Raw genomic sequence first — 17,210 nt, forward strand, 5'->3', positions numbered from 1 at the left:
TAGAGATGGTTTTACTGCTTTGTACAAGTGCCACATTTTGTACTTTTTAGTATTAAAATGAGTAGTGTTTAGTAGTACTAGGAGTAATTCTTCGCAGTTGCAGTAGTAGTTAATGTAGTATTAAACTCTGTTCTCTCTAGCTACATTAGTAGCAGTAAAACCTGCTGCCCATAAGCACTAACAGAAAGAAGCCTTGTTAAAGGAATTCTTTGCCCACAAAATGATTATTGTATACCATTAGTCATGTCATGTTACCTTAAATTTGTAAACTTGTCTTGTCTTGCATGCCTCCACAGAAATGAGGGAACATATTGATTTATTGATTGATTGGGGACCACGTTAAACAACAGCAGGACTATATCAAAACATCTGTTTACAAACTCTTACACAACTGGTGCAGTATAATCTAAGTCTCATTTATTCATTCGTATGCTCAGTACCTCCCAAACACTTACATTTTTTTGCTAAAAAACTTGGGGTTAGAGTCTGGGTTAGAGTCTTTGAAGAAAGCATTGATAGGTTTCACTTTCAGTTCACTTTTAAATAGTAAGGTTCCATCCATCCATTTTCAACTGCTTATCCAAAGCCAGGTCGCAGAGCAAACGCAGGCAAAATATTCCAGACGTCCCTCTCCCCAGCTACGCTTTCCAGGTCCTCCTAGGGAGCCCCAAGGTGTTCCCAGGCCAGACGAGATATGTAATAGTAAATAGTAACGCTTTGGTTAAAATGCGTGTTTCTGAAGTGCTGAGCAAATGGCTGGATAAATAAGACTTGGGTTATACTGCATGAGTTGTGTGAGTTTGATAAAGTTTTGCTGTTGCTTAACGTGGTCCCCAATCAATTCATCAATTAATTATTTTCTGTGGAGGCAGACGAGAAAAACAAGTTTTCTTCATGAGTTCACGTTAACATGGCTTGACTAATTGATTTACAAATGGTCATTTTGTGGTTTAGGTTTTCCTCCAAGGCCCTTTCAGACACAGTATGATTCGAGTTGCGCATGCTGCTGGGTTCAGCACACATTTGACTAGGTGTTCAAGGAAGTTTCAGAGGAGCGGGGGCAGAATTTTCAGAACTTCTAGCAGCACTGCATCATTTTGTTGTTGCCAGCAACAAAGAAAATTCTAAAAAAAACCTCAGAAAAGAAACAGCAAAAGATCTGTAGAGCCACTGAGGGGGAGGTCTTTGTAAAGCAAAAAACAAACCTAAGCTATATTCATCATATAGGCTACACGTATGCCTCCATACATGTTTCGTGTTGATATGCCTACTTGGTTGGAAACGTGTTTCCAAGACAGGGCCGTTGTAGCGTTGTGTCTGAAAGTAGCCCTTAGGCTGCCAAGTCTTCTTTTAGAGGAGATGTTTTGTGAATAGCTGCCATTTTCAGACAGTGAGTTGACACAAGTGACAGGATAATTACGTAACGCATCTGTTGTATAAGACTTTATACTCATGTGTGAACATGCAGAATTCACATTCCAATGTGTTTATCCTTCATACATTCACCCACATGGTCAATAAGTATGTGCTTAATCTGGAGTTCCTAGTAACAGATGAGCCACTTGAACCACTTCAATTCCCATTGACTGTATTTTCCATTTAACACTATTTGTGGCACTTTGCAATTATTAAAGTGCACTTTCTTGTAAACAAACAAAAGTCAGGTTCACAATTAGTGCTACTCACCAAAGCTCATTGTTTGTATCTTCTGGGTATCACAAACATGTTGAGTGCATTTCCCTTCCATAAAACAGTTGCATTCTTAAGTATTTTGAATCCATCATTGTTTATATTCATGTTTACTAGTTGGCAGTCTTCTTCTTCCGCGTATTTGTTGGCAGATGGTCGCATGTGTTGGTGCATTGCTGCCACCCTTTGATCAGTGGAATTCTGTATCCACAGGATACCTTTACCATGCAGACTTTAATATCATTGAGTGATTTAAAACACCTGATACAGCCTTCAGCTACAGCTCACTTGTTTGAAGTTTAAACAATATATAGAAGTATATATATCAAACAATTTTTATGTGTATCATATTTTACTGAAATATCAGTTATTTGTTTATGCATTTGGCTCTTAGCACTGTATTTGCCAGGTACAGAGTTTAAGGATAATAAATGTCAACATAATAAAAAGTTTGAACAAACAATGGGCAGCCATGGGTGGAGTTTAGGATGCTTAATTGACTACAAATAAGTAACGACCTTGTCATTGATGGTACTATCTTTTCCTACGAGAAAAGGACAAAGACGATATTTGGCCTAATTCACCAGCTGAAGAAGAATTTTTTTCTTGAAACAGGTGTGCTGTTTTCCCGAATGTTCTACCAATGTTTTCTTATTTGGGATTTGTTCTTAGGTAAGAACAGAATCTGAGCACACCTAAGCACTCTTACACACACTTTGCGTTGACATGTTTGTGCAGAATGATAGGTTGTTTTGTTCACTTAATGATAGGCTTTATGGCGGCATAGTGGTGCAATGGTTAGCATTGTCACCTCACAGCAAGAGAGCTCCTGGGTCAAACCCGAGTTGGAGGGTTCAAATCCCAGGGTGGGGGAGCCCCCCCATGTGCGAAGCTTGCATGTTCTCCCCATGTCAGTGTGGGTTTTCTCCAGCTTCCTCCCACAGTCCAAAGACATGCACATTAGGTTAACTGGTGACTCTAAATTGGGCTGGAGCCTATCCCAGCTGACACTGGGCGAGAGGCGGGGTACACCCTGGACAGGTCGCCAGACTATCACAGGGCTGACACATAGAGACAGACAACCATTCACACTCACATTCACACCTTCGGCCAATTTAGAGTCACCAATTAACCTGCATGTCTTTGGACTGTGGGAGGCTGACGCTGACACAAGGAGAACATACAAACTCTGCACCAACACCACTGTACCAAAGAAAAGCATTATGGTCTTTTAAAATAAACACCAGACTTCGTTAACACTTTAGTTCACATCTGATAAGTAAGTAAGTAAACTTTTATTTATATAGCACCCTTCATAGTGCGCGTACACAGAGTGCTTAACAGTACAAACAATAAAACCACAGTTCAATCAGTCACAATAAACGTGCAACTGAAACATTCAAGAAAATATACACACAAGGCATATGGCAATGCAAGGTCAGTGCATGTAGAAGCATGGGAACCATGCCATCTTATAACTAGTTATTGATCATCTATAAAATGCCAGACGAAGCGGGCGAGACAAAAAGTGACAGAGCAACATTCCGACTAAGTTACTGATAACCAGAGGTGTATAGTAACGAAGTAGATGTACTTCGTTACACTACTTAAGTAGTTTTTTTGAGGATTTGTACTTTACTTGAGTTTTTTTTTTAATCAAGACTTTTACTTTTACTTTACTACATTTAAAAGTAAAAAAAATATACTTTTACTTCTTTACTTTGACATTTGCCATCTCGTTACTCGTTACAAATTAAAATAATCAAAGAGATATCTGGAATGCGCGGGTCCGAGAGGACGAGAAGAATCACATACGGTACTCTCGCGAAGATTAAGGTGAAGGGCGGGATGCGCGGGGCGGCAGAGATCTGTAGCACTGTAAACATGGCAGCCGCAGACCATGTCGACAACGAGGGGGAGACAGAAGACGGTACAGCTTCGGCAGAAGACGACGGTCACCCGTGGTCATACCTGGCAACAATGTTCAGCTACCTCGGGATGGGGGTAAATCCCAAAACCTACCGAATGAAGTGCATGTTGTGCCTTCCAAAGTGCCACGAGATAAAGGCGTTTAACAACTCTCCATCCAACCTTAAGAAACACATTGAGGTAAGTGAATTAAGTAAGTTAATCGCTGCCAATGTCATGTCATGTGGCAGGAGGAGTATAAATATTAGTGCTGGGCCGTTAACGAGCGTTAACGACGCCGTTACCGATGGCTGGTAACGGTGTTACCGACGGTCGTTAAAGGCCCAGCACTAATAAATATGTGCTAATAGTTTTACATAGTTTTAGCCAACATTTTGGCCTTTTCGTTAGCCAACATTACGTGCTAGTAAGAAGCAAGTTGCTAACGCTATGTGCTAATAACATAAGCAACTTGCCTGTAGATAATATCTTGCGGAAAATTGTTCTGCAGCAGTGTCAATAAAACAAGGTTAGCATCTTAACTTACTCAAACGAGGCAGTTTTCCTCCTGCATGATACATTTTTAATATCAAGTGCTTCACCTTTTTATGAAAAATACACAATCAAATCATACAAGATCAGTAACTTGAAGTTAAGCATTGGGTTATTGTTTGTTGTTGTGTGTTCATAGGAGCTGTAGTAAAATAGCATGCCGTTCAATAAAATGGCTTTGTTTTTGTTTTTTAAATTGTATTTGCTGTACAGCAATTAGATGTCCAAGCTCAGTGTGCTGTATTATGTTTTAGCTTTAAACAATTTGGTATTTTTGAAAGATAAAATATAGTTGACAGTTGACCAACATTTTTTTTTATCAATGTTGGACATGCCCACAAATGGGACACCAGGGTGAAAGTGGTTAGAACAATCCAGACCTATCATTGTGGTAACTGTTGAATGATGTCTTGAGTATCATTTAAACTAATATTGTTATTTCTTTTACTTTTGTGTTTTTCATGTAGAGAGCACATCCACACCATCTCAAAAAAAAAATATGAGCAGCTGACTTCACAGAAAAGAAAGAGGGCTTCGGAAGCTGGGACCTCCACCATCAAACAGACCACCTTGCTGGATACCCGATCCATATCTCAGAGTGCAGTTGACAGGGCCGTTGTTCAGTATGTTGTCAACGGGCTCCAGCCATTGTCAACTGTTGAAAATGAAGCCTTCAGAGAGCTTCTCACAGATCTCCTTCCTACTGCCAAAGTCATCACACGGGTCACCCTGAGATCAAGGATTGAAGATTTAGCAAAGACAATGAAAAACGTGTTAACTGAGGAGATGAGTAAAGTGGATCACATCGCCACCACTACAGACTGCTGGTCAGTTAGGAGAAGGAGCTTCCTTGGTGTGACTGCCCATTGGGTGAACCCTACAGACCTAACTAGACGATCAGCAGCCCTAGCTTGCAGACAGCTAAGAGGTTCCCACACCTTTGATGTTTTGGCCACCGCACTCAATGACATCCATTCTGAATATGGCATCAGGAACAAAGTTGTGAGGACAACAACCGATAATGGCTCCAACTTCCTGAAGGCTTTTCAAATTTTTAGTGTGGACAAAAACAATAATGAAGCAGAAGAGGAAGAGAAAGAGGATGAGGAAGGGAATGAGATGGAGGAGGGTGTGGAATTTGTTGACGTGACTTCGGTCCTAGATGAGAATGATGGCTTTGAGTTTGAGCTTCCAAAACATCAACGATGTGCTTGTCATCTCCTCAACTTAGTGTCTACACAGTTGATGCTGAAAAAGCAACAGCCAACGATGGATACAAAAAACTGCAACGCTCAACATTCAGCAAGTGTTATGGGCTGTGGAATAAGTGTGGAAGATCCTGCCAAGCAGCTGAAGCTGTGGAAGATGCCTGCTCCCTCCAGCTGCTACGACCAAACGCCACCAGGTGGAACTCCATGTTTATGGCTGTGGAAAGGCTCCTCAAGATTCTGAGAGAGAAGGGAGAGCCAGCTTTGAGAGAGATCTGTGTAGAACTGAAGGTTCCAATGTAAGTTTGAATTATGTATTTATCTATTTTTTTTATTTTTGGGTACAATATTCATGCATAATTGTGAAACAGTGGTTTGTTTTCTCCCTAACAGGTTCCATCCAGTTGAGCTCACTTTCCTCAAAGAGTACTACACCACCATGAGCCCTGTCGCCCAGTCCATTAACATCCTCCAAGGAGAAGTGGAAGTCCAGATGGGATGGCTTCTTCCGACTATTTCCCTGATGAGCAGCAAACTGGAAAAAATAAAGATTGCACTGAAGCACTGCAAGCCGTCGGTTGAAGCCATTCAAGTGGGCATCCAGAACCGTTTTGGTGAAATGTTAAGAGACCCTGAATTGGTTGCTGCAGCGATTCTCATCCCAAAATTCAAAACGGCCTGGATCCAAGATGATGCTACACTGAAAATTGGTAAGACAACATGGAGAAAATATTCATTAAATTACAAATTTAATGTACGTTTACTACATTTATGTTATTTTATTACTCATCGAATAGAAGTTGAGCCAATATCTAAGATGTCTAATTGTCAGAGTCAAGACTTTAAATTTGTGATTCTCTCCTTATCTATTCCCTGAATTTGTGAAAGTAGGCAATCTGCAAGCTCACACTGCCTTGGTTGTAGATCTGTTATTTTCACAATTTGTCTCAACTTTTTTTCTATTTTATTTCTTTTTTTGTGTGCTAATTTTGGCCTTTTGTTTCTGATAGTGTTGTTAGTCAATGTAATATTATTTATTCCTTTAGAATTATGGAAAATGTCATAAATGTAATTAAATTTGTCCAATAAAAATGTGACTGTACTAATGCTAGTGTCACCCTCCTTGTGTTTCAGGGTTGGACTACATCAGGGAGCAGTTGGAGGATCCTTCCATTTCAGCAGATGCTGGATCTGGCTCATCTGATGAGGGAGACTTCTTCCACATCCTGAAAAGTTCCCACAAAACACCAAGCGCCACCAAGCAGCTTGATTCGTACCTGGCCTACTCAACAGATGACATCAAGATTCTCAAGACGTTTCCTGTGGTTCTCAAGTTGTCTGTCAAACTCAACACACCTCTGCCTGCTTCTGCAGCTTGCGAAAGGCTGTTCAGCATAGCAGGTCTCATCTTCAGCCCAAAAAGAGCACGGCTAGCTGCGGACACTTTTGAAAATCAGCTTCTGCTGAGGATGAACCGCAAGTTCAACTTCTCCACTTGAACCAGAAAGTTTGTGTGTGTGGTAGTGTGCCTCAGTTCATGAGGATTCCCCCAACATAGTTAAAAAGTGAAAAAGTGGTCCTTGTGTTAAATTTTGCAAGACATTGTTTATTTTTTGAGTTGTATTCTATACCACATTTCATTCACCTGAAAAAGTGAAATAAAAAAAACAAGGGGAGAATAATTTTTGGTTGTTTTGCTTCTTTTCATGCGTACTATAAAATACTTGTACTTTTACTTTTGATACTTGAGTATATTTTTTCACAAGATACTTTTGTTACTTAAGTACATTTAATGTGAGCTACTTTAAGACTTTTACTCAAGTAATTTTCTTATAGGTGACTTTAACTTTTACCAAAGTCATTTTCAGTTATGGTACTTATACTTTTACTTAGTTATTTTTTTCAAGTACTTTATACACCTCTGCTGATAACTTACAGAAAATTGCTTGACATAATCCAGCTTCCTCCTCACCTTAGTACCCCCTCTCTCTGTCCCTCTCTCAAGCGCATACATGCAGATCTTGTAGAGCGCTATGGCGTCAGTCTCTGTCCTCAGTCCTGACAGTTGTGCTACTGTAATGTGGAACATTTGCAGGCTTGTTTCAACAAGATGTAATTTAAGCATCCCACGTAGTATTTTTTGTGCTATTTTATATCAACTCCTGAGGCTACTAAATCTGATACTTTGTTTGGCATGCAGCTCGAAGCTATTGGTGTTTTTTTCTACCCTTTTTAGAGTTTCAGATGGGCATTCTTCACTTAATTCTCTCAATTTTTGTTCTTCTGAATGCCCTGCAGCCTTATGCCCTTTATTGGGGATCAGTGGAGTGTTAAGCTATGCTGATTAAAATCAACTGGCACCTCCGTTAAAGGTTTTTTTGGGGAGTTTTGTCCTAAGGACAGAGGGATGTCGTATGCTGTAAAGCCCTCTTAGGCAAATTGTGATTTGTGATACTGGGCTTTATAAATAAAATTGTTTGATTGATTGACCTGTTTTCAACTTTTGAAGACAATGGAATTCATCATTTTAAGAAACAATTCTGGGGTTTAAGAACATGTCATGAAGCTGACTTACTTTTCTTAGGTCCTTTCTTAAGAACAAATTTAAGAAAAAAACGTAGGAAGCAGGGGCGATTGCTCTGAGACAACAAGGGAGGCTGAACTTCCCCTAAAATTGCATAGAAGAAATGGTCAAATATGCACTATTGAATTTACATTAAAATAAGAATTTACATTGCATTAAATGTGCGCTAGGATGCGTTTAACATCATGACTATGATGTTCTAACCTCAGCTGTTTTTCAAACGCGACCTCCCTGTCATACATTCTCGTGTCAGCACGGTGGACGCGGAGCCTCCAAGAATTCCTATGAGACAGCGCTGGGCAGGTTTTTTTAATGCAGCAAAGGGAGACAGTCATTGGATAAATACGACAAAATTGTCACTTCCAGGGAGGTTCAGCTTCCCGGGGACCTAATGGAGTGGTAGGCGGGAGAGGACGCTCGGTGGTATGCATGATGTTTGGAGTAATTGTCTAAAAGGCTGAACCCCTTTATGATTCGCATTTCGAGCTCAGTCCCATGCGGATATATATGCCAGTGGCGAGTGTCGTCCGGAGTTTCTTATTTCCATAAGCGATATAGCTCATTTTCACCACAATTCAGGTGTTTAAACCCATCTGAAAATCTTTGAGGTGTGTTTTGCTGTGGTTCTGTGGCATGAGTGTGGTTGAAAAACGGCTTAAATCAAATGTTCCTTTTATAAGTTACTGCCTCGCTACAATATGACAAATTTTATGATGTAAACTTAAAGTGAACTTCCCCTGTTTGAAAGACCAGCAGTCGCCACTGGTAGCAAGGTACTGTTGAATGAGGCCCATTATGCGGATGAGGAAGAGTAAGAATAACTGGATGAACCATATTATTGTCAGTGGCATTTAACCTAATTGGTCTGTCTCATATCCTGGTGCCAATACCTTCATGATCTCTGTGAAAAAAGTCAAGCTTAAGATCTGAAGCATCACACCATGAAGACAAAAGGGAAGGCAAGTTGACATCCTAATCTGGATTGTGCAAAATAAAAAAAAGATGAGTGAAGCTGAGTGTCTGCTTGCAAGTTGTCTGTACAGAAATACTGAAGAATCAAACTTTAACCAAGATAGAGACTGTTGGACACACCTAAACCGTGTGAGTAGAAGAGCATGGTGTCCTTGGCTTAAAACCAAAGGTAAGCAAAGATAGGAGACGGAAAACAGTTGGAAGATAAGATTTAGGGTGGCCCAGATTGTCTAGAAGAACAAGGACAGAGATATGACATCATGTGCTTGGCAAGACCAAAGAACCAATAGAGACCTCAGTGGCATGTAGCTCACTGAGTTAATGACACGAACTTGAAATCACTTGACGTAATAGGTAGCTGTGTACTTTGTGCTCGACATGATTATAAACAACCAGATAACATCACACCAATGACAGAAAGGACACAAAGCGGGAGGCTGTTTAATAGTTGACAGCAGCAAGGCAAGGAATGTAAGGCATGCACAGGCATAATAGAACAAATGTTCCCTTTACTAGGAAACCAGCCACTGACGTCTTTTACAATCAGTTAGGACACCATCTATGTTGACTAATAATAATGCAATGTGGAGAACTTCTTAGATGCAAGTGGCAGTGTTCAACATTTCAAGGCCTTTTTGTCCATGTTGGCTTAAAAGTCTTGACCTTGACCAAGACGTCAGGTCGTGACTGAGTGAACTTTCTGTCTCAATCAAATCATTGTCATGGCTTGTGAGAGATTACACGACTTTGCGTTCCCAGGAAAGTGTTCTGGATAGAACTACAGTGGAGGTCAGATTACACAAAGGAAAGTGCAGAGTTTCACATTTAGAAAACACCATGCTGAGCAGAACAACCCCTTGTCCATCAACTTTATGGAGAAAACCAGAAAGAACCTACCATGTCTCACATCCTGTGCCTGCCCCTCGTTTACTGGCTCTCGATGACAAACACACAGCATTCACTGGACTCTGCCCAACTAGCTGCAGGACCTGGACTTTGCTTACAATACTGCCCCCCCCCCCCCCCACCACCCTCATGTACAGGAACGCAATCAGCAAGAACTTTTGGGCGCTAAAAGATGTTGAGACAGATTCAGCTGAATTTAGATATGCCTTTGGCTTCTGAGAAACGTATCAAGTTCCCATTTATGTATAAAATAAATATGGGTCATTTCCATATTTCCATTTAGAGATACAACATATGGGAGGGGGGAAATTTATACAAATATTCATTTGACAAAAAAGGGCAGAGACCAAAGCCAAGTTGGAGAGAAAGAGTGAAATGGTGAGTGAAGATGACTTTTGTCAGTCTTCAGTAATAGTTCAAACAATGAAAACACTTCAGCACTATCAGTAAAGAATATATGAAGTAACTACAGGAGGTCTCCATCTGTCACCACAACAGCACAAAACTAGACCAGTTGAGTATGTTAGTGAGTATGCAATATGTTGAGTATGAAGGTTTATTCTTAATCTTAGAAACTGATGAAAAATGAAGCTTTGCATTAGTTTGTGTAGGAAACGGAAGTCATACGCAGCTGTAATCAGCTGACAACTAGCTGACTGAATCATTGCTTCTAATCAGTCACACACCAATCACAGCCCATTCCCATTGCGCTCCCCTGTGCTAGTTTAGCATGCTGCTTGTCTGATCCAGGGAGCATCTTAAGAGTGGAGCCGTCAGCACCAAGTATAACTATCTCCATTTGTTGCAGTAAATGGTTAAATCTATGACAATACAAGCTAACCTTTAAGATGTTAACGTCTGTATGACAATAGGCCCATAAATGTCTATCATAGTTTGAGCGGTTTATGTTTGTAAGGGTAGTCACAGAACTTGATTTGTACGGAGCGTCTTCCATGGCGAACACAATACGGCGTTGCACATGGTCAGTAAGTCAACATCGATGCAGGCTCACTGTCAGAGGGATTTAAAACTCACTTAGACTCCTCACTAGTTGGTTTGGGATGTCACTCAGTGTGGCTGACCCCCCACGTGAACGCGGAATGAAGTGAAAGTGGGTAGGGAGAGGGTGTAGGGGATGGTTTGGGAAAGGCCCTCTGTGTCCTCATGTCAGGACATCACATTTTGGGTTTACTTGACTTCCGCATTTGTGGACACTTTTTTTGTGCCATCTAGTGGTAGTAAGAGCACAATATACCAATCCATGTAAAAACAAGATGGCAGCCATCCCTGCCAAGTCAGTCTGCAGCCGATCCTGACACAAAACTGGATAAGGACCAAAACCTGATCAGATGTTATAGTTGAAACTTGTTTATTTATGATTAATAATGTTTGCAGTTTGATATGGCAACAATGGACTTTATTGTTGTCTTGTTTGAGGATAATGGGACTTTAATATCGCTGACAATATTTAGTTTGCATACCAAACAAAAGTTCGGGTCACAGGAGGATATGTGAGTGAGATAAAACGTTAAAGTGTAGGCCATAGATTTCTGGTCCAAGGAGATTTAAAGTTCCAAGAATCCACAAAAATCTCCCATGTTCATTCAGTCACTGTTTTTTTGTTGAGCTGACAACATCAGGCTATTTGACTAAGACTTCCTCACAACGTATAGCCCTAGTGTTGTCACAATACCAAAATCTTTGTTTCAGTACCAATACCAATATGAATTTCAATACTTTTCGATACTCTTCGGTACTTTTCCTAAGGAAAAGTCCTTTTGGATACAAACCTTTAGAACAATAAATAGTAGGGGTGTAACGGTACCAAAAAAATCATGGTTCGGTAAGTACCTCAGTACGGACATCACGGTTTGGTAACTCAAATATTCCACCAAGTTTGTGTTGTCTCGTGTTGTCTCCCTTTGCAATTCAGACTTTCTCTTGCCTTTTTTCACGTGCGCCAGCTGCGAATGTTGATACAGGTGTTGTCATACACACCACTTGCGCAATCTGTGCTCCAATAGGAACAAGAAAGGCGTTTGTGTGCATAAATTAGTAAAATAAATTAACTAAACTAATGAATTGAATCAATTTCAAAGTACCGGTATTTTCCAAATGCAGTATAGTACCGTTTGGAATACTCTAGTACCGCGGTACTATTTTAGTACCGGTATACCGTGCAACACTATATAGCCCTCATCTTGTGGGAAAAAGTGCACGCATAGCGTTCTCAAAGTGTCTTCTATTTAGCTAATATTTCACTCAAAGCCCAGAATAGACCTGTCTTGCACTTCATTTACTTTCCAGATATGCACACAATGTGTCTTTGAAAAGCCCAGCATCAGATCCTATTCAACAGCAGTTCATGCAAATCAAATGATCTGCAGCTTGGCTCGATTAAATCTGCAGACTTGGTGCTTGCCAAACACATCAAGTCCTCAGGTGTATTGGAAGTACCTTGAATTCCACGAAATGCCTCAGGATTTTTTTTTCTTAAAGCAAAACACTTTTTTCTCTGGAAATCAAAATGATATTTCAAGACGTGAGATGGGATTATTAGTTTATATGATTGCATAAACAGCTTTTCTCACAGTATTTACTGTAGTGACATTATTTTGTAAACGTGCCCAAATATGACTAACTCGCACGGTGCAGTGCAGGCCTGGACACTCTCTGCAGCTCTCTAGCTGCACTGTTGGCTGCAGGGCCTTCATGGTAAATAAAGAACAGAGCGTCTGTAGAGGCGACAGAGCTCGATGTGAATGGTTTCATTAAACGAAATAAATAAAACTCCTTTTGTGTTCTGGGACAGTGATTTCATGAGGTCATTGTTAATGTGTTTGCAGAATATCGAGTCCAGACTGAAGGTGTTGCTCCCAGACGATGTTGGAGCTGCTCTGATGGATGGGGTCGTCCTTTGCCATTTAGCCAATCACATTTGTCCTCGGTCCGTCGCCAGCATCCATGTGCCGTCTCCTGCAGTGGTAAGCAGCAGGGAGTTTTTTATTTTGAATGACAGATATCACTTTGTGATGATAAATGAGCTTTCTCATTCTGTTAATAATGATTTGCAGTGTTGTCTGCATGACCGACAGTAACCACACAATGTCATGAAATGTTTCGTGTGTTCTGCTTTGAATGTCTAACATGATTTATATTGTGGCCTCCAGCCAAAGCTTAGCATGGCTAAATGCCGTAGGAATGTGGAGAACTTCTTGGATGCCTGTAAGAAGCTGGGTGTCACACAGGTAATAATATCATATTACATATAATATATTAAAAACATGCAGTTTACATTTACTTAATGTTTTTCTTGTTCAGATTTTGATGATGATTTAATAATGAGATCAACTAACAAATGTACAGTAATATTGCCTGACTGTACTAAATCTCTCCATGCTCTGTCATGCTGACTAATTCGTCTGGTTTGCACTGACTGATGGAAAATGTATTGCGTGGCTAATGAAAATTAAAAAAGCATTCATTTTCATTTTCTTTAGCAAGACCTGCCTGACAAATAAATATATCAAATTCTTATTACGAGACAATTATATAGCGGTAAGTATTGAAAGGCATGTAAATGTCAGCCACTCTTAAAATTACATCCACACAAATTAAATCAAAGGGCGCGGTTTGTGTGGAAGCCAATAAAATTAATTAAACCACTGCTGAAGAATATTAATACATGTATAGCACTGAAATATATATCTTTTTAAAACACAAATGTACATTTATGTGGTTTGAATTCTCCGCTTTGAAATTTAAGATGAGTAATTTCAAGTTTTTGCAATGCCAAAAAAGTTTACTTTAAGCCTAAATTCACGTGCCCAGGGTTTCCAGTTTCTCAAGTGCACTTTGTGTTTCTTAGATCACATGACAGCACAGAGGGCAGCTTATATTTTATTTGATTTGATCTCACTGTATTGTTAGAATAAAATTCTGAAATCTGTCTTGTGTCCCAGGACATCGACTGTTTCATATGAATAACACCTGAATACAAAAATACAAAACAACATTTAGCAAGCAAGCAAATAACCAAATCCTACAACAAATGCCAGAAATCACCAGAGTCATTATGAAAAGTGGATGCAGTGCAACATATTACTCAGTACGTATTACATTGATTGTTCGCCTGATTTAACAGGTTGACAGACTGAGGAACAAATGAGCTTCTCACCCCGTTAAGTCGAGGTTCAGGCTGGATTGCTTGAATTTCAATGATTGAATTCCACCAATACAGTTTTAGTAACTTGATGCATTCACTTGACTTCAATTTTTAATTTAGAAAACGACCAGCTAAAGTTAAGCAATGTATTTTTTTTTATATTAAACATGATTAAACACAGATACAACCCCAGATCAGGGCTCAGCAACCTTTACTATCAAAAGAGCCATTTTTGGCCAAAAGATTAAAACTTAAAAAATCTCTCTGGAGCTACAAAACATATTTGAAAGCCAAGGGCTGAAATAAGGCAATTTCCTTTGACTGCTGTGCATCATAAAGTGTCATATATTTGTGAGTGCTGACACCTTCCTTTGCTATTTTGGGATATTTGGGTGGTCACTTGTTATACTATAAAAACATTTGAGTTGAGCATGGTAGTTCTTTTGAGCCTTATAATTAAAGAAACGCAGACTATTAAATCTAATAGTGCACCCAAAAAGAAAATTCAGCCATTATCTACTCACCCATATGGCGAAGGAGGCTCTGGTGAAGTTTTAGAGTCCTCACATCACTTACGGAAATCCGAGGGAGAGGTGGCTAGCAGCACAACTGCACACCTAATGGCTGACGGCGACCCAGATTAAAACGTCCAAGAACACAGAATTGAAACCATAAAATAACTCCATACTGCCTGTCCGTAGTGATCCAAGTGTCCTGAAGCCCCGACATAAAAAGTTGCCAGGTGGTGGCTACTCTGCAGCGGACTATTTATGATTATGTTGTGCTTTGACTTTGCGGCATTGGCGGTGAAAACATACAAATCCATCCACACATTATTATATTCTCTATGTCCCTTACTTTTCCTTTTTTGGATTTGTAATCCAGACAGTAGCTAGCTAACAAGGAATACTCAAGACTAGCCACCGCTATTGAGGTTTGGCAAAATTTGAAGGAAAAGGCACCAGGCCACTGATGAAAAACTGACATTTTAGTTGACGACATGTTGAAACATTTCTTGTATTATGTGAATAGGCTACACATTTAAAAATTAAGATGTTGAAAAAATAAATATTATTTATTTCTGTGTAATTTTTGTCAAAGCAACAGGGAGCCTCTGTAGAGGGGCTAAAGAGCTGTTTGTGGCTCTTGAGCCGACCCCTGCCCTTGATATTAAATCCATATATATAGCCCTCTGAGGCTAATTGTGATGCTTGTGCACAAAACTGGGTTACAAATATCTCAAAACCAGCTAAAATAGATTATGTTTTTTTGTTTGCTTTGAGTGAACTGATCCTTTACAAAGTGATCAGGGTTAGAGAATGAAGCAGCGTGCTGTTACTGTGGAAAGTTTCATTAATGTGCTTTTATTGGCCACAAAGGTCATTAAAGGGATAGTGCACCCAAAAATGAAAATTCAGCCATTATCTACTCACCCTCATGCCAAGGGAGGCTCTGGTGAAGTTTTAGAGTCCTCACATCCCTTGCGGAGATCAGCGGGGGGAGCGGCTAGCACACCTAATGGCTGACGGTGCCCCAGACTAACGTCCAAGAACACAAAATTGAATCACAAAATATCTCCAACATGCTCATCCATAGTGATCTAAGTGTGCTGCAGCCCCGACATAAAAAGTTGTTTCAAAAAACATCATTTGATGTGAGGACTCTAAAACTTCACCAGAGCCTCCATCGGCATGAGGGTGAGTAGATAATGGCTGAATTTTCATTTTTGGGTGCACTATCCCTTTAAGGAAAGTCCCAGGTCTACCCAAAATATTGTTACAATTATTTAATTAAACATAACACAGCCAGAGATTCAATGACAGTAACAGATCACAGAAATCTCAGAAATGAATATCAACAAATAAAACCAAAACTATCTGCATGGTTAGATTGGTTAGATACGACTACACCTAAGTAGGATTTCTTTGTAATTTGGGTGAACCAACCCTCTGAACAATGAAGGTGAGGAGAAGCCACGTAAGTCAGGCCTGTATGTTTCTGAGTGTAACTGACGAAAGACGTCTCTCTGCCTACTCAGGACAAGCTGTGTCTGCCCCACCACATCCTAGAAGAGCGTGGCCTGGTGAAGGTGGGCGTGACCGTGCAGGCTCTGCTGGATCTGCCTACATCGAAGTCCACACAACTGTCAGCCGTTTGACACGAGCCTGAATGTTGCGTCCAACCCACAGTCATCCAGCCAACCCCTCTCCCCTTCCTGAACCTACACCCCATCGCCAGGGACCAGAGAGCCCCTCGGGGTGAGGACCCAGTGGTCCGTGGGTCTTTGGGAGTCTGCTTCTGCCTGACTGAAATGGGAGACAGGAGGGAGAAATACCTCTGTCTCTTTATATGATGTCAGCCGCCACCCCACTTCCTGTCCATCACATTTTTACTTGTATCCTGTTCCTAATTACTGGGGTCATCCTGTATGTGTGTGGACTAGCAGTGTGACTGTGTGTTTCCTGAGCTGCACAGCTTGCCGAGAGGAGACTGAAAAGACAATGGGTCTATACAGGAGGACCTGTGCATCTCTCTCTGCATGCTCAGTGATTATTGAGCCTGCAAGTGCCAGTACTAACAACATTTCCATGCTGGTGTTGGAGACATTGGCAGTGAGGAGATGACAGACATTTGACTCACTCTTTCACTAAAGAGACTGAAGCTGCACGCTGGCCTCGCAGCCACAAACCACTGACTGACCTCAAGGGGTTCATACACTCTTGACTTTCTCTTCTCTTTGTGGAGTTTATTTCTTCCCATGAAAATTCATTTTTGAATTTATACATGTTTTTTCCAGGTTCCTACTGTCACTGCTTCTCAGCAGCCAGACGTGTTCACATTTGTTTGAGCAATCACATCACAGCTTTTTGAGGGTGAACGTATGGTGTGCCTCAGAACAGCGTGACAATTAATATTTGCTTGAAGTCACGCTCCAGTTGATGTCTGCCTGTTTTCCCCTCGAGTGTTGTTCTGAAACATATAAATTACTGCGCAAATCAGTACTTCAGAAAAAAAAACCTCTCTTAATACAAACCTGCATGCCATGACATCTGACCACTGTGACAACATGTGCTTGGCTGCGGCTCAAAGCATGGCGGTCCTGTTATGTAGCTTCTTTTTTTTTTCATTGTACATTAATTTTCTGTTGTTGAAAATATTCTGTAATCCAACTTTTCTAAAGCTTTTATACTTTCCAATCATTGCCAATTATCACTGGCCATTTTTC

General features: G+C 40.4%; 2 protein-coding genes across 3 annotated transcripts in view; both read left to right on the top strand.

Moving 5' to 3' along the window:
* Positions 1 to 17,001, top strand: part of lrch2 (leucine-rich repeats and calponin homology (CH) domain containing 2) — a 43,386-nt gene extending 26,385 nt beyond the window's left edge. For both annotated transcript variants that reach the window (XM_033643179.2, XM_033643187.2), the window contains 3 exons: positions 12,666 to 12,803; positions 12,990 to 13,067; positions 16,023 to 17,001. In XM_033643179.2, coding sequence (XP_033499070.2) covers positions 12,666 to 12,803; positions 12,990 to 13,067; positions 16,023 to 16,142 — 336 coding nt within the window. In that variant the 3' untranslated portion in view covers positions 16,143 to 17,001. The remainder of the gene's footprint in view (positions 1 to 12,665; positions 12,804 to 12,989; positions 13,068 to 16,022) is intronic.
* LOC117267345 (zinc finger BED domain-containing protein 4-like) lies at positions 5,226 to 7,001 on the top strand. Its single transcript, XM_033643209.2, has 3 exons — positions 5,226 to 5,656; positions 5,751 to 6,067; positions 6,492 to 7,001. The coding sequence occupies exons 1-3, from the start codon at positions 5,355 to 5,357 to the stop codon at positions 6,854 to 6,856; spliced, it is 984 nt and encodes a 327-aa protein (XP_033499100.1). The 5' UTR covers positions 5,226 to 5,354; the 3' UTR covers positions 6,857 to 7,001.
* Positions 17,002 to 17,210: the final 209 nt, after the last annotated feature.

Source organism: Epinephelus lanceolatus, chromosome 11 (assembly GCF_041903045.1).
Source record: "Epinephelus lanceolatus isolate andai-2023 chromosome 11, ASM4190304v1, whole genome shotgun sequence".
NCBI classification, from domain to species: domain Eukaryota; kingdom Metazoa; phylum Chordata; class Actinopteri; order Perciformes; family Serranidae; genus Epinephelus; species Epinephelus lanceolatus.

Excerpts from the sequence above, each read along its gene's own strand:
- LOC117267345 (XM_033643209.2), top strand. The coding sequence starts at position 5,355 with ATGTGCTTGTCATCTCCTCAACTTAGTGTCTACACAGTTGATGCTGAA. Across the intron at positions 5,657-5,750 it reads GTAGAACTGAAGGTTCCAAT|GTTCCATCCAGTTGAGCTCA; the intron begins GTAAGTTTGAAT and ends TCTCCCTAACAG. Across the intron at positions 6,068-6,491 it reads TGATGCTACACTGAAAATTG|GGTTGGACTACATCAGGGAG; the intron begins GTAAGACAACAT and ends CTTGTGTTTCAG.